Genomic DNA, 22,718 nt, shown 5'->3' with positions numbered 1-22,718 from the left:
AGGAACAAATTCCATTCCTGACTGTAGTCTCACAAACACTGCCCAAATATAACTGCATTTTCTTGGGGACATTTTCAAGACCACCATAATTTGACAGCACGGGAAAGGCAGAAGAGAGCTTGTTAAAACCTTGCACGGGCAATCAACAAAAAGCACAGGGCATTATTACCTTTTGTATTGGCAGTGATTGATAGATATGTAATTCTTATTAATCTGCCAATCAGACACACTGAAGGAAGCCTCTGATTTCCTTGGCAACTGTTTGTGCCTCCCTAAGGAGATGATGTGCATTTAGTGCAGAAGGGGGGGGGGGAGGCTAGAAGGGAGCACACAGGAAAGAAAATCCCAGCTTCCTTGCTTCCTCCCTGCCACTTGTTCTTCATGATCATCCACTTCCCCAACCTCCCAATTGCCTCTTCCCATCCCATCAGCCATTGTGCAGTTTTATTTCTTTAACATCTGTACCTGTGCAAATGTAGGTGGGGGTTGAGAAATAACCTCAAAAGCTTAGATTTTGTTATTTTATAAACAAGCAAAATACACAATGGACTAAATACACAATGGTCTTGTTGACAGAATTTCCCCCCTCTTGATTTTCTGAAAATTAAATATATTTACAGGATAAAGCAGAACAGGCAATTCTGGTGTTTGCAGAGGGCTGGCTCCATTGGTTGTAAGAAACCTCTGGCGATTCAGGAGACCGCACTGCAATTTGAAACATTCTGGAAACTGATTTTCACTTATAGGCACTTGAAATAGGCAGAGACTACTATTTGCAGAGTATTGCTTTTTAATTAATTTGCTCCCTTTTTCCTTTGTGCTTGTAGGATTTGGTATTTCCCCCCTCTTGATTTTTTTAACTTCTTTTCAGTGCTATGGATGTGAGGAGGTTTGTTTTCATTTCAGTAGCAAAATGGTCTTGGCTTTTCTTCCTGTGACATCACGTCACCGAGGTCAAGAGTTAGGTTGATGTGTTGTCCCTACCCAAAACAATTAGATGAAATGGAAATGCACAGTCTATAATCTGGAGGTGACATAATTCTGCTCTAAGACTCAGAAGTTAGTGCTGCTTTAGATGGAAACTGTACACTAAGTTTTCCATTTTCTTTCTCCTTGCCTGCCCTGCGGATGCACCTTTCTAAGAAATTGGGGTGGGAGGTGTAATTGTGCACTGCAAAATATTCCTAATACTGCATTTGTTACAAATTTAGCATATATGCATACTCTTCTTTAGGCTGTCGCTCTGTTGGATTATTCTGCAGGATTTGAAGAGTATTTGATGCAGACTGGAGGAGGCAGTTTGTGGTTCATACAACTCTGGGAGTAATACAGAGGAATACATGTTGCACGTAGCCTCACCCAAGCCTCCTACTTGCTCACTTGGCATTCCTGACTTGGAAGCACTTATAAGGGATATAACTTTATACCTGCTCTGACCTATTACTTCTTGTCTGTCGTTCTCATAGTTCCCTCCCTAGTTGGTACCGCTTTACCTCAAGTTACTCTGGGATTGAGGCCTGACAAAAAGAATTAGCAGGAGTGTCTTCCATGTCTTTAGGCCTGTGACTGAAACTGTCACACGCACAGCCCGGACATATGCTGTATTCTGCCACAACTCAGAATAGGGAGTTGTTTTGCTGTGCCTACCCAAAGGAGAAGACACATGGCATGCTAAGAGCATTAATGTGTATGAAGGAGGACCTCCTTTTTCTGCCACTGTATGCCAGCTTTAATCTTTTTCTGCAGCAACCGCTGTAAGGCTGACTGCCTTCTCTTTGCCCTATTGAAACCGTGAAAACTGATCTCCGCTCTTTCCTTAGTCCTGTCTTGTGGAGAGCTTTGCTGTAGAGCGAAGAATATCCACCCGCATTTTCTGTTTGCAAAGACTCATGGAAGAATATGCGTCAGCTCCTTATACATATGCCTGCATCTGGCTCAAGTCTCTTCCAGGGCTTGGGCAGTGGAATGGGCCGCTGTATGATGCAAGTGGAGGAAAGGGAAGAAATATCTGCTCAGACGGGTGTTGGCTGGTCCTCCCTTCTCCGTGGGAAGCATCGTAGGGTGAGGCCTGGAGCTCCATGCACTTTACTCTTTAAGCTTAACTATCCATGTGGTCACCGTGGTTACTGAGTGGAGGATGCCATCTGTGTCGAGATGAAAGTCTCTATAACACCGTGGGCTGATGGTAGCAAGTGGCTGTGATTGTTGGAGTCAGAGGTCTGGTAAAGTATCAGGTTGCTGGAGGAGACTTATGGGGGAGGGGAAGGGGAAGAAACACACGATGTGAATTTACCCACAGGTACTTTTCCACTAAAGACCTTCGTTTTCTCCCAAAAAGGATTAGGTAATGCCCCTCCCCAAACTGAAACTAGTTTCATATGAAGTTAATCATTACGGCTGTCACCTCCAGAAAAGAATTGCTATATGAAAGTGATAGAATTTTCCATTGGAGAAATCTGCCTGTGGATTTCCCATGGTGTCTAATAAGCTACCCAAGGCAAGGTGATTCTTAGGGAACGAGGAAAGTAGTGTTTTGTAAGTTTTAGGAAGATCAAAATATCAATGTGGGTCCCTCCTTTTGGCTATGAAAGTGAATGACAGGCAAGGTAAGTGTGGGGTAACAAAGAGAGGAAGCAATCCTAACCAGGTATACTTGGAAGTAAGTCCCATTTTATTTAATGTGGCTCACTCCCATTAAAGTGCTCTTAGGATTGCTGCCATAGTCTGCATTGGGACTTTAGTGGACTGAGTTCAAATCCTCACACAACCATGATAATCCCTAGGATTCATTGATCAGTCCTTACCTCTATCCATCCAATCTGTCTAGCATGTTTTTATCCCTCCAAGGAGCTTAGAGTAGTGAAAAGTTTTGTCTCCCCCCATTTTATCCTCACAACATCCCTCTGAGGTAGATTTGGCTGCAGGAAAGGGACTGGCCCAAGGTCACTCAGAAAGCTTCACAGTAAAATAGGGTTAGAATTAGGGACTGCAAGGTCCTTGTCAAATCACTACACCAGACTGGCTCATTGTGGCCATGACAATAAAGTGGGATCATCTTCTGGACCCCACTCTCTGTTTCTTGAAACTTATGGCTATGTATATCTAGTTTGAGGACAGTTTGGAAGCAGGGGTTGATAGTTTTAGAGAGTGAAGCTTTAGAAAACCTCATAGTAAGGACTCTTGAACACAGAACTGACAAAAGTATTTCGTGCTTTTGGACAATACTTGGAAACACTGATTTTGACACTGGTTTCTGTAGTGAGGATTAGGCATAACATGTAATGTCAAAACATGGAGAATGCAATATTAAGGACACTGATTGGAACAGAGAAACGAACAGAAAGCTCACCATGCTATTAGTTGGAGGAGACGTTATTTGGAGGGAAGCTTCAAATGTATGGTCTGAGACATTAGCACTCTTACCTGCAGGACTAGAGGAGAGACGGTGGCTTGGCGGAAGGTGCTGGATGGCAGCCTCTTGGTTTTGCAAGTGGATGGTTGAAGCCTCTGATGGCGGTGTGTGCATGCCAGTCTCTGCATGGGCCTCAGAGTCTGACGTAAACACCTGGGGGAAATTTACAGAAGGTTTGGGCTGTGCTAGACTTGGGAATTGTTTCTGACCCTCCCAGTATGGATTTCAGCATGTTGGGTGTAGTATCCTCTCCATCCTCACAATACTACCAGGAGGTAAGTTAAGAAGAGAGAAAGTGATTGGCTAAAGTCACCCAGAAGGTTCATGGCCAATGGAGTTCTCCCTGACCAAGGCCATTATGCTAATTGCCCTGCCACCATTGGCTGTCTTAGGCATGCTGTTTCAGATAAAGTCTTATCTAATACATTAGCTTTGTCTTTATCTGCAGATTGATGGGATAGGGAGCATCATAATACTAAAAGATGCCTAGTAATATATTAAATGTATGGCCCTTAAACTGAGTTATATAACAACAATCTGTAATTTGTAACTATTAATAAACTCGGTAAGGGATGCTGGGAGGAGCTGGGACTCACCTAACCACCAATTAGGTCAGCTGTTCCAGCTGCCCCATTCCACCAGTGAGCAGCCAATCAGGAAGGATGTTCTGCCCTTGGTCGCATCCCCCTCCAACGTCTTCCATTTGGAAGAAGTTTCAGCCCGGTAAGCAGGAGCTGGGAGGGAAGGTGGAGGACCTGGAACTGTGGGCCAGTGGAGGGAGGTTGCCCCTGTCATCACTCCCGCTGCCCTTAGCCACTTCAGCCGTGGCCTTGCTAGGCCTTGGTAGCGCTGCCAGGGTGGTAGAAGAAGGAATGGACTGCCCCCCAGCACTTATCCCCACCACCACCCTGAAAAGGACCTCCAAGACTTCTCCAGCCCTTGGGTGGCCTGCCCGGGCAAGGTGGGGGGGTGAGGTGGTCTAGTGCCCATTGTATTCAGAGATACAATGGGTTTTTCTGCTAGTTTCTTATATAAACCACATAACCACCAGTAATTCCATTCCAATCTAATTGGCTTCCCCATTAGAAGGAATTCCTCAGCAAGGGTGCCTCCACTGAAAAGGTCCCACTTCTTATAACTGTCCATCTTATTTCAATGGGTATAACCAAACGTTCTAGCAGCCTATTTGTGTTGCTTCCCTGGCTCAATGAGGTGATAAGAGTAGAATGGACTGTACTGTTAATTGCAAGTGGCTGCATTTTTCTGAAGTTCTGCTATATGCACAATTCCTTGCAAATACAGGATTAGCACAGCATGTCAAAAACCATGCTAGAACTGTTCCCATGTGCTTGTTTAAAATTACATTAGTTTTCACACTGACTCCATTTTTTTCCAGCTGCAGTCTGAAGGGGAGTAGTCTATTCTAATACCTCATTCTGCTGTATGTGTGGACCAGGTCTTGATAACTAGTATGATGTAATAGTCTTCCTAAGATCTCAGAAGCCCAGTTTGAAATCTCCACTCTGCCATGGAACCATGCTGGGTGACCTTTGGCTTGTCCCACACTTTCAGCCTAACCTACCTCAAAGGGTGGTTATTTTGAGGATAAAACAGAGGAGGAGGAGAACAATTTTGTAAGCTGCTTTGGGTCCCTGGAGAACTGCAGGCCATACGCATTTCAGTAAGAAAATCCAGTTCTAACAAAAGTTAAAGCAGCCTTTCCAGATTCCTCTTGATACTCTCCCATAGAAAAATCTACCCGTTTTTCAATTGACTAGTCATTCCTGCTTAATTTATCTTCCACTGCTGAGCCATCAGTTTGAATCAGCAGCTTCACCACTGAGTCTTTACTGGAAATACTTGATAACCTACATATAGAGCAACTTGATTAAGGGTTGCACCCAAGAGATACCTGTACACCTCAGCATGCAGACTAAGTTCTTTTTTTAACCCTACACAGCTATGGACTTCAAATTATTTCTAAACTCTCTGCTTTTGTGGCCTTTCCACAAATCCCTGTTACCTGTTTGGTTGGTGTCAAGCTGGTCAGCGCACTGAGATTGGCTGTATCCGTTATCACCATGGTCTGTGGCAAAAGGCCAGTGTGGGTATACTGGGTCACCTCAGGCTTGTGGCTGTACAGAGCTAGGCATAACAGATCAAGAAATTGTGAACTGCAGAGATTTTGAGAAGTGGGAAGAATTTCTGCTTTCCTTTGTCTTTTGACGTCATTATTACTTAATAGCAGAGGAGGGCTGTGGCTCTGAGGTAGAGCCTTTGCATGCAGAAGGTTTCTAGGGCTCATCTCCAACATCTCCAGTTTAAAAAAATCAGATAAGTGATAGGAAAGGACTTCGACCTGAGACCCTGAAATACTGTCTGCCAGTCAGACTAATTAACAGTGGCTCTCACTAACCAAACGGACTGACTTCATCCATGGCAGCTTCTGTCAGAATCTGCCTGTCTCACCGTACTGTCATCTGTGAACAAAGATAACAGTTCAGTAAGACAGGCAGATCCTGACAGCTTCATGTTTTTCCCCAATCAGTTCAGGGCAGCATCTACAGTGGTAGTGCATTTTGTCTTAATCGACAAGCAATGTGCCATGCCACTATGTATTTTGCTGCCAGTTTCTTTCTTCATCTTGTCATGTATTCAAATGTACACTGCCTTTGCATATGGAGGTTCCATTGCTGTATCATGTCCTCTCTAAAAATGTCCGATCCTTTCTCAATACCACTTAGTCCAGTGGAACAAAGTTTGAGGCCAGTGGCATCTTCAAAGCCAACAAAGTTTTATTCAAGGTATAAGCTTTCGTATACATTCACATGAAAGCTTATGCTTTGAATAAGACTTTGTTTGTCTTAAAGGTGCTAAACTCAAACTTTGTTCTGCTGCTTCAGACCAACACAGCTACCCAACCTGAAACCATCTAGTGGCCACTGCGTCTTGTGGGTGATGAATTCCACAAGTTCCTCATGCATTTTTGAAGGACAGCCTGGAATTCTCACTCTTGCTTTACTGACTTGCAAACCTACCATGAGGAGCCTGGATCTGGGCCATGGTGGCCATGAATGGGTTCTGGTTGAGATGGCTTTGGACTTGTTGCATAATTGGTTGCTGGTAAGATGGGTGCAGCTGCTGGGAGAACTGGACGGGCTGAAGGGTGGTGAGGCTGCTCCCCATGTTGTTGATCACAGGGACGCTCTGAGCTTGGGTAGAGGCCAGGCCTAGAAGACAGAAAGCTCAATAAAAGCCTATTTCTAGCAACCCAACAAATGCCATGTTGCAAGTCTATGCATTTCCTCTTTATAGGCTGGGCTGAGGGATTTGGGTGCCTAAGGCAGAAACACCAAAATGGAACACCCGTTCATTCTACAAACTTTTCAATATGGGGCACAATCCATCAGGATGTTCTCCATGTTAAGATAAAGAGATCTTACCGATGACCAATGTGGAGGTTCCTGTATTAGAGAATGCTGGCGCTAATGAAGATGTGTCTCCTGGTCCAATTGCCATCACTCCAGGAAGCGATGCCATGATGAGATTCTGGGTTTGTTGGCTCAACGCATGGGGGTTTTGCTCCAGGCTGTGCAGGGCTGTCAAGGTACTAACAGGAGGAAGAGACCCTCCTGGAATGGAGATCTGTGCACGGACAGGAAAAAGGTGTAAACATGGCGCATGTGAAGAGGACAAGTAAGTGCAGTCCTTGAACTAACACCAAGGTTTAAGATGATCATATTTCTGTAGCGTATTTGTTTCAGAATCCTTGCAACGCCCCTATAAAGTAGATTGATGTGATAATGATCCTTTTTACGGATGGGACCTGAGTTCATGGCTGGAGTAAGATTCCAGGATTATTGCTCACACTCTGCCAAACCAATGTATCAAACCTGAACTCAGAAAAATCTGACTCCAGTGGCACCTTTAAGACCAACAAAGATTTATTCAAGGCGTGAGCTTTCAAGTGCAAGCACTCTTCCTCAGACTGTGTCACAACGTCCAAATATAGCCAATCAGTCCCCTTGAATTCAGTTGTAGGCTGTTTTAGCAAATAATTATCATATGGCTGTATTGGATGTTGTGACACATCTGCCCTGTAAACCGCCCTGAGCCTTCAGGGGAGGGTGGTGTATAAATGTAAATGTAAATATAAATATGTAGTAATTAATGGCAGATGCTTTCCCAGTTCTAAAAAGAAGAATTGTGGGGAGAAGAAGGGAAGGTGATTGCAAGCCGCTTTGAGACTCCTTTGGGTACTGAAAAGCGGTGTATAGAAATCAACTCTTCTTCTTGTGTGTGTGTGTGTGTGTGTGTGTGTGTGTGTAGCTTGAGGGAGTCCTCTGTTGGTTGTGTGCCCTCCAGAATGCACCAAGACCAACTCACCAGTTTAGTGTCAGAAGCTGAGCCGGCTGAACACAGACCAGGGGAAGAGGCCTGATGCAGGATGGTCTGAGTGGTCACAATGGAATTGCTCCCCCCATGCTGGTTGCCATTAGATGAATCCGTTTCACTGACAGACTGCTGACTGTACCTCATGCCAGAATCAGAAAAGGAGAGGCTTTGTTGCTGCAAGGAAGCTTGATCTAAAAACAAAAATACATAAAAAGAGTTCAGGGAGTATTTTTTAACCATTTGTGTTTCTGGGGGCGACCTTGGATTTCTGTCGTAGAGATCCCTGCTGTGATCTTGGGGGCAGCTGCTTTTCACTGGTGATCTGCCAAAGTCCAAGATTTCAAAAGCATCACTACCTGATGCTTTTAGCTGGGGATTGATCCTTTTAGCCAGTGACTGAACATGGGACATGCTGCATGCCAAGCAGATACTCCACCGCTGAGCCATAACCACAACCTCAGAGCAAGTATGTGGAACTAACAGTGAATTTCCCCACCCCCAGAGAAAGATAACTTTTGGCAGTGAGGACAATTGGCACTGTAATTGGTGGACTGCTAAGGTTCAGGGCTAGGTAAACAGGAAACTACCCATCCAGCCAGCCCTGGAGTTGAGCAACGCCTTGTTATCATGCAGTTGAGGGCGATCCTCTTTGTGTAGCCTTCCTTTGATTGCAGAGAAGCCAAGAGGCCTGCCCAAGCCCGCAAAGTCTGAGAGGCAATGTGACTTCAAACTAGGAGTAAAAAGCTCAAGGTTCAAATCTTCATACAGCCATGAATTTCACAGGGTGAACATGGACCAGCCAAGCCCACCTGAGTTGTGAGAGATGTGAGAATCATGTATGTAAAGTTATGAAAGTGGTAGAATCAGCATTTCTTGATACAGAATATTCTGACACAGCACTCTTTTTGGTTTATTATTTTTCCCTGTCCCTTCCATTCATTGTATTAAAAACAGTCTCAGGACCTCCAGTTCCAATTTCCTCCATACCAGGTGCTCACCGTGAACCTTGTTTGGAGAGAGAGATGCAGCTGGCTGGAGGGAAGATGAGCTGTGCACAGTCAATGTGGGAGCAGAGTTAGGCTGTGGGCCGCTGTAGCTGTCCATGGCTAACTTGTGTCGGAAAGCCTCCTCCTTCCGTCTGTTGGCAAACCAATTGTAAACTCTCACTTCAGTCACCAGGTTTGAGCCCAGCCCTTGGGCCTGGGAAGGGGAGACGCCTCGCTGAATGCACTCTGCCCTGCCAAGAAAGGCCATGGATGGGTCATTTTAGCAGTGTGTGAGGAAAAAAAACATTTCATCTGTAATAGACCCAGTCAAATCTAGGGGGATGTAATCACTGTTGAAGGTGATGGAGCTATTATATACTTTTGTCACTACACCTTTCTTTCCAAATCCTACAACTGAGGAATGCGAGGTGATCTCTTGAACGCTCATCGGGGGCTCCTGGTAAAAGACAGCAGAGAAGCTTCTAATCTGGCATGCCAGGTTCGATTCTGCGCTCCCCCACATGCAACCAGCTGGGTGACCTTGGGCTCGCCATGACGCTGATAAAACTTCTGACCAGGCAGTGATATCAGGGCTCTCTCAGCCTCGCCCACCTCACAGGGTGTCTGTTGTGGGGAGAGGAATGGGAAGGCGACTGTAAGCCGCTTTGAGCCTCCTTTGGGTAGGGAAAAGTGGCATGTAAGAACCAACTCTTCTTCTTCTTCAAAAACCCACAATAACTTGTGGCAAGCTAAAAACCCTGACCTCCCGCCCCACCCGCCCACCCAGTGCCTCAGGGGTCTGGGTGACTGCTGTGTGGATGTAGCTAAATATGGAGGGGCCCCAAGATCTTCCTTGCTCTGGCCTCAACCAAAGACCTGGAGGAAGAGCTCCATCTTGCAGGCCCTGTGGAACCTAGAAAATTCCTGCAGGGCCCTCAGCTGTTTTGAGAGCTCATTCCACCAGGTCAGGGACAGGACCTAAAAAGGCCCTTGCTCTGGTTGCCCTTACCCAAACTCTGAAGGCAGCTTATAAACTACTGCTAGATTTTTAATGAAAAAGGCAGTATTTCAGAAAGAGAATAATTGGCACAGATGGCTAATAGCCTCCATTCCCTCAAATGGAAGTGGAACTCTACAGTGGAAGGTACCCATTAGTCTTAAACTCTATCAGCATAATCTGAACATTCAGAATGAAACTGGCTAAAAAAATTGCATAGTGGAATTCTCAGTGGGTTCCAGAAGTAATACTTCTGAACAAATATGGCTACATGAAAATGGACCTCTCCTTGTGACTAGTATATTGTTTAGACTAGCTTTCTATGTGACCTACAGCTCTCTATAATATGCAGAAATACCAGTGTGGAAATAAGTAGACAGTCTGCAAATGATTACAATATGAGTTCTGCTAGTCTTTCCTTCTGTTGTCCCTTCCCTCTCTTATCATCATTCATTTACACATTCCTGAACACATTAATATTTTTCTGAACAGGTTCTGAACTAGTGAGAACTTCATGGGAACTCAGCAACATGAAAAGTGTCTCTCAGACTGTGACAGCTGGTGCCTCCATTGGTTGAATTATAGACTAATAATAAGTGGCTTGATTGCTATGAAATTAAAGTTCTAGCTCTTAATCTGGGCCTCATTGCTAATTATGTGCTTAGGCCTAAATGAGTGCAGAGTTGTTTTGAGAAAGAAATTGGCCCGACTTCACTCAAAACCAGGACTGTACTTTCTTAACATACATTATGTAGGCAGGGTTAGCCCAACAAACTTTGATGTGTAAAATCCACTCTGCATACCTTTCTCCACTAATTAGCACTGAGTACTAATGTAGCAATAAGTTGTAGACTCCCTGTTGGGCAAGAACAAAGTTCCTTCTAGCCCAGCATCATGGTTCTGCAGGGCAGATGCCAACTGGGAAGCCCACAAATAAGGCATGAGAACAATAGCTCCCTCTACTTGTTTATCTCTGGTGTCTGACATTCAGAGGTCATGGAGATCACATTCCACTATGATGCATAATTGCTGTTTTTCCTCTTTGCCTTGTTGCATTATCCCCCAATCACCTATTGCACTCCTCCACCAATGCTTCTCGTTCCTCCTTGCTAGGATTCTTCTGTCTTTCATAGGCTTGAAAGAGGATTTGCTGTGAAGCTGGGCCCCACTTGAAGCGATTCCTTCTCCCTTTCTTGGTTGGGAGGTCATCTCCCATGGAGTCTTCCACCATCATACCTTGGCCTGCATGTGTAAATTCTGGAACCACAAAGGAAAAGGGTTTTTTTTTTAATGTTCTTTCATCTCCTGGAAGTCAAGTCTTCCATAGAATCCAGAGGGAAGGAAGTTAAACTATAATTTCATATACATTAATTAGATATTTTACATGTTATGGTTCCCAGAATAATTTCCTCCTGAAAAGGAAAACAAACTGGACAAACAAGAAACAGCCTCGCCTTCTTACACACAGTTTGTCTTGCATCTCAAAAAACTATTACATAGTGCCTTCTTGGGGCTTTATTGCCTGTCCTCTGCTGTTTATACATAGTGTGCTGTTCATGCTGTGTTCCTTCTTATTGGAAGGAGATGAATCCTGATCAGAGGACTGATGCAGAAATTTGGTAGGCAGCTTCATTGATGAGTTAGTGCCTCTGCTCTGTCTTTGTCTCAGGAATAAATGCGTGATCTTCAATGAAAGCTGATTGAAAGGAGGCAAAGCCAGAGTAGGAAATCAGCCCAGCTGATAAGGAGGTTCAGACTGGGATATTATCAGTACGCCAATGACACCCAGCTTTTCCTCATGATGGATGGCCATCCTGACTCACCACCAGACTCATTAGCCAGATGTCTGGAAGCAATGATGAGCTGGCTCAAGCAAAGCCGTCTGAAGCTACATTCCTCAAAAACGCAGGTCCTGTGGTTTGGTTGGAAAGGACCAAGAGAGGAAGAGTAACTGCCCGACCTGGATGGTTGCACACTCAACCAGGAACCTGGGTATGATCTTTGACACCTCCCCCTCCATGGAGGAACAGATCACAAGAGTGGCTCAGCTGGTATTTTTCCATCTACATTAAGCTAAGTTATTAGCACCCTACCTGGCCCCAGAACTCCTAGCCACAGTGATCCAGGTGACGGCCACCTCTAGGCTACATTTTTGCAATTCGCTCTATGCAGGCCTACCCTTATCCATAATCCTGAAACTCCAATTGGTGCAGAATGCAGCAGCCAGGATTCTTGCAGGAACACCTAGAGTGTGGGCATCTGGCCCACACTCCAACAGCTGTACTGGCTACCAGTTGACTAGGGGTTTCTTGGTCTTGGCCCCCACCTGGTGGAATGAGCTCTCAGATGACATCAGGGCCCTGCTGGAGCCAAAACAATTCAGCAGGGCCTGCAAAAGCGTGCTCTTTCATCAGGCTTTTTTGTCACGACAAATGAACAAGCCACCAACCACCAACCAAAGCCCAGGTGGTCCCCACCACCCACTGCACTAACAGAAGAAAAAAAAAACAGTGCAGAAAAGCTGAGTAACCAATTGTTGAATGTTAAACGTTAAACGTTAAATTATAAACTCTGATCCAATAACATTTCCTATTGTTAAAGATGTTATTATATATTTAAGTCAAGATGTTTTATCGTATTACATTGTATTATGAAAGCGTCTAATGTGAACCGCCCTGAGCTAAAAGGAAGGACGGTATATAAATGCAATTGATAAATGGATGGATGGCTAGAATAATAGAAAGATACAGAGATGCAGTGGGCAACCTCCTTGGGAGACTTACAGATGTGTTCCCTTATTTGATTGCTCATAGCAGAGTAGCAGCACTCTCACAGCATGTTTGTATGCCCCAGTACACAGTTCTGGCACTACTAGCTTAGAGCAACTTTGAGGACATATTTCCCCCCATACAACCACAGCTATCTGCTCTGCTCTGAGGCATGTTCCTAAATCCCTTGGGATGGGACAAAGAATACTGGGCCGTAGCTGCTGATTTGTCTCCTGCACTTGCTTGGACAGCAAATAGTCTTGGGTTGGCATTGCTCTGTTATATTTTGGGGGGTAGAGTTGCTGTTTACTGTACTTACGCTGGGCCACCTCTCGCTGCTTGCGGACGTACCAGGTGTAGAGGGCAGCTCTCTTCTGAGTCTTCATGGGAGTGCCCTTGTTGAGATGCTGTGAGAGGTGGGATTGATTCAAGCCCGTGGTGTCAACTACCTCTCGTTGGGGGATGTTGTGCTGCTGTAGGTAGGACTTCACCATCTTAGCTACTCTCCAGGGATCCTCTCTGGAAAGAACAGAGAATGCATTACATTACATTGGTGATTTTTAAAAATCAAAACAGACGTACAAAATACCAACCAATAACATTTTCTTGTACATACTCAGTACAAGAAAAAGAAAAGATGAGTAAAGATGGACAGTAAAAATGGTTCACTACTTCATCTTTAGTTGCCCTGCTGAGTGGTAAAGATATACTAAAGACAAGCATTTAAAACATTAGAAGAAAAAATGAGGCTACATTTGCAAAATAATCAAAATATGCTTTATTAGGCATGGTCCCCAGAATCTGGAAACTAGAAAGAAAGAAATTGGTGAGAAATTCGCTCGTTGCTGTATTAAACTGGGGAGAAAAATTAAGTTTCCTGATTCAAATGCTGAAATTCGTAAAGCATGGTTCACCCTTCTAATGGACTAAAGGTAAAGGTATCCCCTGTGCAAGCACCGAGTCATGTCTGACCCTTGGGGTGATGCCCTCTAGCATTTTCATGGCAGACTCAATACGGGGTGGTTTGCCAGTGCCTTCCCCAGTCATTACCGTTTACCCCCCAGCAAGTTGGGTACTCATTTTACCTCCCTCGGAAGGATGGAAGGTCTGAGTCAACCTTGAGCCAGCTGCTGGGATTGAACTCCCAGCCTCATGGGCAAAGCTTTCAGATGGCTGCCTTACCACTCTGCGCCATAAGAGGCTAATGGACTAGATAGTGACAATTAAAGCATCATGGATGGGCAGAGGAAAGCACCAGAAGAATTTGTTAAAATTTGGCAGCCATTGATTATTTACAGGAATAAAATTGTTGTACTGTTATTGTTATTCTGTTTACTATACTGTTATTCTGCTACAACCACTGTTATTACTGTATGATTATTAATGAAGACTGTTTCATGTATTGTTTATAAGTTTAATGTAAACCGCCCTGAGCCTCCGGGGAGGGCAGTATAGAAATATAATAAATAAATAAAATTGAGACAGATGAAACAAATTTATGAGCTTGAAAGTGGGGGATGGAAAGAACTGAAACAAACTGCTGCTCTGGGAGGGTTAGGCAACAACCAAGATAGCCATTAATGAGGGCAAAGTCCACACCTGTTAGCTCTGATCAAACACCTTTATCTCTCTTACTCATGCAGCCAGGGTTTTTCCATAGTTGCTAACCAGCTCTACTGGGTTCTACTTTTCATTATCTTGTTGTTTTGTAAAGTCCTTCCCAGATCATACTAGACTTGAAGTGATGCTTTTTCTCCGTCTCTGTTTTTTTAACCTACTAGAATATATTATAATGTATTCTTTTGAAATTTTTAAACCTCCATTTTTAGAGTGAATGACTTGTTTTCTTGGGGTACGTATCACTCATAGTCCCTGTAGTAGTGTATATTCAAGATGCTCTATTTAGCACATCAATAAAAGATTTAAAAACGGGCCTTTCCCACCACCTCAACGCACATTTATCTATCAGGTGAGCATCAAACCCATCAGTATAATATCCAGGGGTGGGACTTAGCTTGAATGAACTAATGCAGAATACAAAGGCAGCATTAGCTTACTAGAGTTGCATGGGAGGGCACTACATTAAACTAACCAACAAACAATTGAGCCCTCATAAAAAAGAATAGACAAGACATGCTGATTTGGGCCACCTGGGGTGCTCTGTGCAAAGTGAAATTGGTGATTCTTAAATCGTCTTGGGGGCCAAACCTTGCCACATTTTGAAACTAATCCCAAGCTACTGTATAAGACTTCCCCTTTGCAGGAACAAAAAGCTATTTTTGCCATGTGAGAAATCTCACAGGTAAAAATTGTAGTGTGAAGGCTCCATGAATTATGTTACCCTGCATGCTTGTACTGTTGAACATGCAGAGAATTGTTGTTTCAGACCCCTACCAGTTGGCTTCTCAATTTTCTCAAAGGGCAAAGCAGCAATCACAAGCACCTCATCCAAGGTCTGGGAACAACTGAAAGTACACCTGCTGGATAGGAACTAAAGCTCAAGGAGGTAGGGCCAGAAGGGGAGAATGAAAGAACCCTATTATAGACAGATGACCAGGGAATTGGAAGTATTTCCACGGAATGCAGAAAGGACAAAGGAAAACATGCTTGGAAGACCAGTGTTGGAGGCAGCTGATATAAGTCTCCTCTAATGAGTACAGAGAGAGATGGGGACCCAGTCAAGTAACTTAAGCCTGATGACATTCTTGTTCTTGGACTATAGAGGTAACTCAGTTGCATAGAGACATCATCACGCTGCACTGGGGTCACACTGGAGTCTGTACAGTGGTAGTGTGGTTCCACTGAGACATGTCCATGTAATAGTAGCAGGTTATCCAACCCTCTTGGTCCCTTGACAGTCTCTGCATCAACCTGATTTAACTGCCTGGAAGGTTGGATATAGGGAGGTTAGCAGCTTGGAAGTGAGCCCTCGTATCTTAATGGACATCCTGACTTAGCCCATAACCAAGCTATTTGCAGTGGTAATATTTTAGGTGATGACCTGAAGCAGCCATGCACTCACTCCTGGATGTGCACATTGGATTTCCTTGGAATATTATAGCAGGTTCAAGATTAGGTAGTGCAGTGGTTAGGACCAGCCCTGATTTAAAGATGCAGCAATATTGGGGGAAAGGAAACAGGTAGATTCATTGGAATACTAATTACTCAAATAACGAGATAGAGGCAGGTTGGCAATGTTGTTACACCGAGCATTAACTTTAAAACTGCCATCTGTTAATATTAGGATATCTTTGTTGTAATACACCTTGCACAGAGTTCAGAGATCAGAGGAAGAAGTAACGTAACTACTTTGCACACATACTTGCCTGTTGCCCTGTTTGGGGTTGGTCAAGCCAAGCCAGGAGAAAGACTGGTATTGATCAAGAATAAGGTGACCAGATTGTCCCACTTTTGGAAGGACATCTGGGGGCACCTGGCAAACTGTACTTATGTTGAAATTAAAATATATATATTACAATACTATTTTTGCGTTCTATGAAATTTTTTGTTGCTCCATATAGACCGAATTTTTAATCAAGAACCCCCCCCCCCTTCAATGGTGTCCCACTTTACCAGTGTTAAAATCTGGTCACCTTAATCAAGAGCCTTGTTACTTCCTCCCCTCCCCTGGGGCCTTGATTGTTTTTTGTCAAGCATCTGAGTGCAGCCTAGAAATATAGCCTAAGGTCTAAAAGTATGAACAAAATCTTGAATGCTTCCAGAAGGGCAGGAAGGAAGAAAAGTTCCATGTGAGAGATTCTTAGCATATGTTAACCCTCTGCCTGGTTTGGTTGAGGAAATGGCCCAGGCACAAGCCTTGGCAGTGAGGGGGGGGAAACACCCCAAGATAAAAGAAACTAAGGATTCATTTAAAACATGGAACCAAAAACAAAGTTTTTGAATGGAAACAAAACAAAAACATTTTTGTATACCAACAGCAGATAATAGGAGTGAAATGTGAATCTAAATTAGGGGTAGTCAAACTGCGGCCCTCTAGATGTCCATAGAATGCTGGCAGGGGCTCATGGGAATTGTAGTCTATGGACATCTGGAGGGCCGCAGTTTGACTACCCCTGATCTAAATGTTACAAATTGCATTATCAGTTTACATTTTGCACTTAAGGTTTGTGAAGCTAGGAAATTAAGCTTGTGCTGAAGCCCAACTTTTTGCTATCAGAGTAAAGAATCACCTAAACTAGTAGCACCTTCCTACCCATCCCTGTCCTGGGTCTACTGTCTTCAGCTCCCCAAAGCAATTATCTTAGGGGCATCAATTTTCAGGCTTCCCTCTTTGCTGTGTTCCACAGTTGCTTTTTAAGGTCTTTCTCACCTCCCTTTTGTTACCTGAACAATAAGTAACCCAGGTAGTTAGTTATAAACTCAAAGGGAACAAGAGCCTGGTTGATAATTTATAGCAGCATCTCAAATTTAAATGGAAAGTAAATATCAAGTTGTTAGCATTAAAAGAAAGCCCAATCCTGAGAACTGGGAAGGCAACATTGGGGTGGGGTCCTTCTCAGTCTTCCATCAGTAATGATCTCTCTTTTTTCTTTTTGCCTAAATATCCTCCTTTGTCTTCATTCTCCACGCTCCCTTTCCCCCACCATTTCTTTTCTCTCATGGGGCGATATGGTAATGCTTAAAATCCCTTTCTTGGTACAAAAAGGACCTTTGATCCCTTTTAAAACTTATTTGGAATTCCTGCATTGGACCAAAACTGGACCTGGAATCTTAGGACCATGACTTCCACTACTCCTGATCTTTGATCTTTGAAGCCATATCTATTGTAAATTTCACTGAATAAATGGAACCTGGAAAGGACAGAAAGAAAGGTAAGAATCGCCCCCAGCAATGTTTGACTCTGTTGAATTTGTCCCTATTTGGCTCAGGTTGGCCTAGGTGCCCACTGAAGCAATAGAAGTGATGTTGCAATGCCATTTCAGGGACCCAAAAAGTAAAGCAGAGTAAAAGAGCGGGGGCATTTCAGCTGTAAATTGTTCCTCCTTGCCCCCCTCCCTTCAATCCTGCCTCCCGGAACAAAGTAATTTGTTTTAACTTTAATTTCTCTCTTGAAATCCTCTGTCAACTCTTGAAAGAATGCTGGACATTTCCTTCAGGGAATAACAATGTTAATGCTGAATTTTCATTGGAGATGTTAAAATCTATTTGAATTCCACATAACTAGAAATGTAACCACACAACGAATTAGTGATTTGGAAATGTGTGCAAGGTTAAAATGGCTGGGTTTTATTTCACAGTGGATTTCAGAGTTCCTGCTCTTAAAACCCACCCCCAAAACGTTTGATATTGGTCCTCTCTAATATTGAAACCCTGCACATGAGGGCTTCACTCCAATGCTCCCTTGCGGAAACACATTACAAAGAAGATCAGAAATGGACAAGTAATTCTTGTCCACTGTTACTGATCTTCTGGTGACCTTCTCATATATTTTGGAGGAAGACCATTTGGAAACGACTTCCAAATCCGATTAGCAACATTCACAGGGGGCATGTTCATCCCGCCCCCCATTGGAGACTGAAGTCCTTTTTAGTTGTGACAGTGCTTTAATGCCACATCAGAGGTTAGCTTTATGCCCCTCACCAATGAAATGCTGTCTTTACTCCTTACTCAATAACCTCCTGAGAAGCAAAAAGTTTGATTGCTGCTCCCTGGTCCTCCCCGTGAAGGGAATGGCACTGCTTTGCTACACCCAGATGGGACTAGCTTTCCTTTCTTTTGTGGGGCAAAGCACTGGTATTCTTCGGGTGGGGGAACAAGTGAGGAGAGAAGCTTCTCAGCTGCAAAGCGTACTTTGATCCTTTCAGCATTATCAGTAGTTTTTCTAGGCCAAAGTCTGAACTCATTTTGCAGGTGGAGTGAGCAAATGGGTATGGAATTGAGCATGTTTACTCTCTTCCTGTCTGTGGGGTCCAATATGGTGAGGTACAGAATATAAAAGCTCCTAGTTGTGATCCTGATGTAGCAAGGACAGGAAAATGACAAGGGGAGTTGAGAATGCTTCTGTCCTCTTTTGTTTATTTCAGTGGTCCTTGTGCACAAGACATTTCTGTTTTGGACTGTCATTCGAAGACCTGTGAAACATCTAATATGTTCCCACCAATTTGTGGGAATATAATGCCAGCATTCTCCAGTGTGACTGGTTCTCACATTCCATGTGTCACAGTGGTGGTGGTGGTGGTTTGTATTTTGACATAGGCCATTTCCACACGGACGATTAGTCCTGGATTTCGTGCAATTTTCTGGGTCTTTCTCCAATTTCATGCAATTTTCTGGGTCTTTCTCTTTTTCGCAAACCTACTTCCCTGCAACATTTTGAAAAAGTTAACAGCAAAGCTTGGATGGCTGCTATCTGGGTGGGTAGTTTCTGATTTTTCCCACCCACATAGCCATTTTTCTTGTCCCTGCAACAGCTATTTCTTCACCCTACCACCTGGGGAGTGGTGATTGTTGTTGTTTTGAAATTAGCTGCTGAATATTGTTGTATTGGTATGTTACAAAGTTTTGGGTACCAGGATTTGTGAACTCCTGGCTTTCTTTTAAAAGATTTAAGAACCCCTGAGTATCTGATATATAGGCTGTTATAGCATTCTATTACCATTATGGTACTTAATAATTTAATAGCTGTTTTTTAAAACCAATTGAGGGACACCTAGGGCCAAGAAACTGCAGGGAAACCTGCCATGTGGAAGACCTATCGATGCTGTGCTATATAGGTACAGTAGCAACAGGGAAACTACATAAGATTGTCTCCGTATGGAAACTATCATAGTCCCTATACTCTGTGGTATTTCTGTTAAAAAGAAAAACATCCAAGTTGGGGGGAAAAAACTGTAGATAACATGGGAAGACTGAACTGACCACTGTGTCTTGCATTTTTTGAACATGTAGCTCTTAAAGATTTGACTATTTTCCTGTTTGTGAATTAATGCGCTCAGCTGACACATTAAAGTACATACAATGTACAATGTACAAAGTACAATGTTGCCAATTTTGTAGGTTCTGCTGGGTTTCTTTTTTTTTTTTTTACACATTAGTGGAACAGGCTTCCTCGGGAGGTGGTGGGTTCTCCATCTTTGGAAATTTCTAAACAGAGGCTGGATAGCCATCTGACGGGGAGGCTGATCCCTGAAGGCTTAAGGGGGTGGCAAATTACAGTGGATGAGCGATAGGGTTGTGAGTGTCCTGCATAGTGCAGGGGGTTGGACTAGATGACCCAGGAGGTCCCTTCCAACTCTATGATTCCATGAGTGCTGAAGCAGTCAGGGAAGAAATAAGAATTAAAAAGTGTAAATCTAGTCTGGTGTAACGGCTAAAGAGAGTGAGTGAGTTGAGAACGGCTCAAATGGTTAATCGTGTTGATCTGAAGTTGGTCTTAAAGGTGCTACTGGACTCTGATTGAGTTGAGAGCTGGTTAATACTGGTCCAGATCTCATATTGTGTCAGGAATTCAATAACACAGGCACACAGCCCAACATTGGGATAATAATACTGACCTATCTTAAAAGGATTATATTTGAAGCACTTTGAACTCTCAAAAAGCACTATATTAATACTATGTAATGCTTGTATGTGTCTTCCAGAATGAGTTAATATGACTTTTCTGTGCATAGTGGAAACCCATCCAGGCTTAGGATCCCGCCTAGATTTAAAAAAAGAATAAAACAGGCCACCGGGGTCCCTTTTCCAAAACCCATATTGCTTCTCCCTGTTTCCTTTTCCATCCAAATCCATTTCAAGAAAGAAAAGCTGAATTAGGTGTTCCCCTGACTCCTGTGGCTTCCTCTGAGAAGAGAGACCTGATAAATTGTCAGAAGTTAATGATCAAAAAGCTTATCAGAGCCTTTTCAAATATAAATTTATAAGGTAAAAGAGAAATAATAAAGCCACTGGATAATTAGTAACTAGACAGGTCTTGAGGCTATAGAACACAAACTGACCCCAAGAGCTCAACACAGAGTTGGGGAGATGCTGAGTGGGATATGGGATAATGATTGCATCAAGAGGAAGAATGTTCATACAAAGAAGAAACTTTGAAGACGAATATTAACAGAGAGAAAGGAGCAAAAGAAGATGATCCGTGGGAGAAGAGGTCGAAAAGGAGGCAACGAAGACAGGAAAGTACTGGCGGACAGTTAAAATCTCTCTCCTTCCTCAGGTAAGATTGTTTCTAGTGCATCTTCGGCTGTGACCTGGCTCTGAAACTTTAACCAGTACAGCTGGTTTATACCGCTGGCAGGTGTTTAGATGGTGGAATATGGGATTTATTAGTGGAGAGAGGAAGAGGGCATCAGGCTAGCTGCAGTTATCTGTCCCACTCCTGAACGTTTGTTGAGTTTATTTTGTTTAGTTTAGTTTTGTTCAATTTATTTTCATTTAGGACAGGGATTACATTAAGGAGGACTTGCTTTGCTGATGATTTATGGTTGAATATGGATTTATAGATGCTGTTATGTTTGGTTTAATTTTATAGAACATTTCCTCAGCATTAACGTACCATGGCTGCTGACTTGTTTTTAATTTTCTTCCCAAGTGAGGCTGTTGCCTCCAAGATCTGTGAGTGAGCTTCCAGGAAGCATCAAATTGGTTGTTGTTGGGTACCAGACTAATAGCGCCTTCTTAAATGCAGCTTTAACCTTCTGAAGTCCATTTTGGTAATCAGGATTGGCTGTTTAGCCTCATACCCGGGAGCATTTCTTATGCTCATGTTTCTCCCTTTTCAGAGAATTAAATACCATGTAAATTCTCACCTAATTCTACAGAGACCCACCAATAGGGACTATAATGTCCTGAAATTTGAAAGAATTTAAAATCTTTAAATTTAAAAGAATTTAAAAAGAATGTAAAAATCTGACTTGTATCTGGGGGCTAATTTTTAAATGCATTACAGCTCGTAAGAGCAATGAGAGGAGAGGAGAAAGAATGAAAATATACGACAATGAAAATACATGCCTGAAATCCCAGGTGTTTGCTAATGATCAAAGGGTTCAGTACAGAAATCTTTAGGAAACCTAACAGGAAAGATTTTTATCCGCCACTACATATCAACTTGAAAAAGGTGATCATTACAATCATGCCAAGCTAAAGTAAAAAATCAAGTTGAATCTATCTGTCATTTCCAAATATATGAAAGAATGGTGAAAAAGAGGCAATAAAACGTGCTGTGAAATTTGCATGAATTTTCAGAGATTCAAAATACTGGAGTGGTTAACCATGAGGTTTTTAATGCGTATCTCTTAGCAGTAACAGGAAGATAGCTTAGGAGTCATTCAAGATGGTGGGCAAAGGTTGTGTGTTTCTATATAACCCCTTGAGCGGTGAAAGTGCTTCGTCTTGCAGTGAATGCTGTGGGTTTCCTTTTCAGCCAAAATATTTTTATTTTTGATGATTGGGAGGGGTGTTTTCTTGCATTCTGTGATTTTATAAACTATCTGAAAATAACTCAGAAAGCTTCTTGGTTCTATATGGCTTCTCTCCCACACCCATTCCCGTACATTTTTGGAAAGGCAGCCAAAAGAGGGAGATGTTTGCAGAGAAAGAAGCACTTATTTTCTGAATTAGACCTTTTAGCATGGACCTCATATGTAATTTGTCAGCCAAGATTATCATTATTATGTTTAAATAATATCAAATAGATACAGTATCTTATAAGTTGGGTGCTGTTAATACCATCTCAAACTCTTAGCTCAGCTGTGAAACCCAAGAGCTTAGATGAAGGGCTGAAACCAGACAGAAAGCATAGAAGAAAATAAAAGGCTGGAGGTGTCCTTACTGTAATAATCTCTCCACCACCGCTTTTTGGTGTGCAGCCTCCTCTGGGTTCAAATTTTCGAGTTCCTTCATTATTGGAGGAGTGAAGTCTTCTCCATCGTCAGATGTTTCATCTTCGGACATCCTAGATTCCCCCATTCCATTGGTAAGAACTGGGATTTCTGCACAGGTTTCCTGTTTGTCTGCTTGGGCCGTGTTGGTGAGCCCTTGGCTCTCGCTGTAGGGGTCTACCTCACTCAGAGCTTTAATAAGAGTCTCCTTGCTTAGCCCTGATTCCAGCAGTGCTCCCAACAGTTCCACCTGAAGATGAGTAAGTTTTGAGACCATGGTCTTTCCCCTCCTTTCTCTTTCTTCTGATGTGCAAGCTGTAC

The 22,718-nt window shown here is 43.2% G+C and overlaps 2 protein-coding genes across 8 annotated transcripts in view; one reads left to right on the top strand and one right to left on the bottom strand.

The window, feature by feature from the left end:
* Positions 1–507: 507 nt before the first annotated feature.
* On the bottom strand, positions 508–22,674 carry HNF1A (HNF1 homeobox A). Its single transcript, XM_077307742.1, has 10 exons — positions 22,349–22,674; positions 12,878–13,077; positions 10,861–11,047; positions 8,806–9,044; positions 7,799–7,998; positions 6,856–7,057; positions 6,451–6,642; positions 5,436–5,557; positions 3,424–3,565; positions 508–2,248 (listed from the first exon to the last, which is right to left on the bottom strand). The coding sequence occupies exons 1-10, from the start codon at positions 22,672–22,674 to the stop codon at positions 2,124–2,126; spliced, it is 1,935 nt and encodes a 644-aa protein (XP_077163857.1). The 3' UTR covers positions 508–2,123.
* Positions 17,025–22,718, top strand: part of SPPL3 (signal peptide peptidase like 3) — a 65,543-nt gene continuing 59,849 nt past the window's right edge. For 4 of the 7 annotated variants that reach the window (XM_077307753.1, XM_077307748.1, XM_077307750.1 and 1 more), the window contains exon 1: positions 17,428–20,734. The gene's annotated coding sequence lies outside the window, so the exon portion shown is untranslated. Of the gene's footprint in view, positions 17,391–17,427; positions 20,735–22,718 lie in introns of those variants that run through there. The other 3 variants (XM_077307754.1, XM_077307751.1, XM_077307747.1) reach the window with 1 other exon arrangement.

This window comes from Paroedura picta, chromosome 13 (assembly GCF_049243985.1).
Source record: "Paroedura picta isolate Pp20150507F chromosome 13, Ppicta_v3.0, whole genome shotgun sequence".
Classification (NCBI taxonomy): Eukaryota; Metazoa; Chordata; class Lepidosauria; order Squamata; family Gekkonidae; genus Paroedura; species Paroedura picta.
Note: the sequence above shows the minus strand (reverse complement) of the source record. Positions and strands in the feature narration are given on the sequence as shown.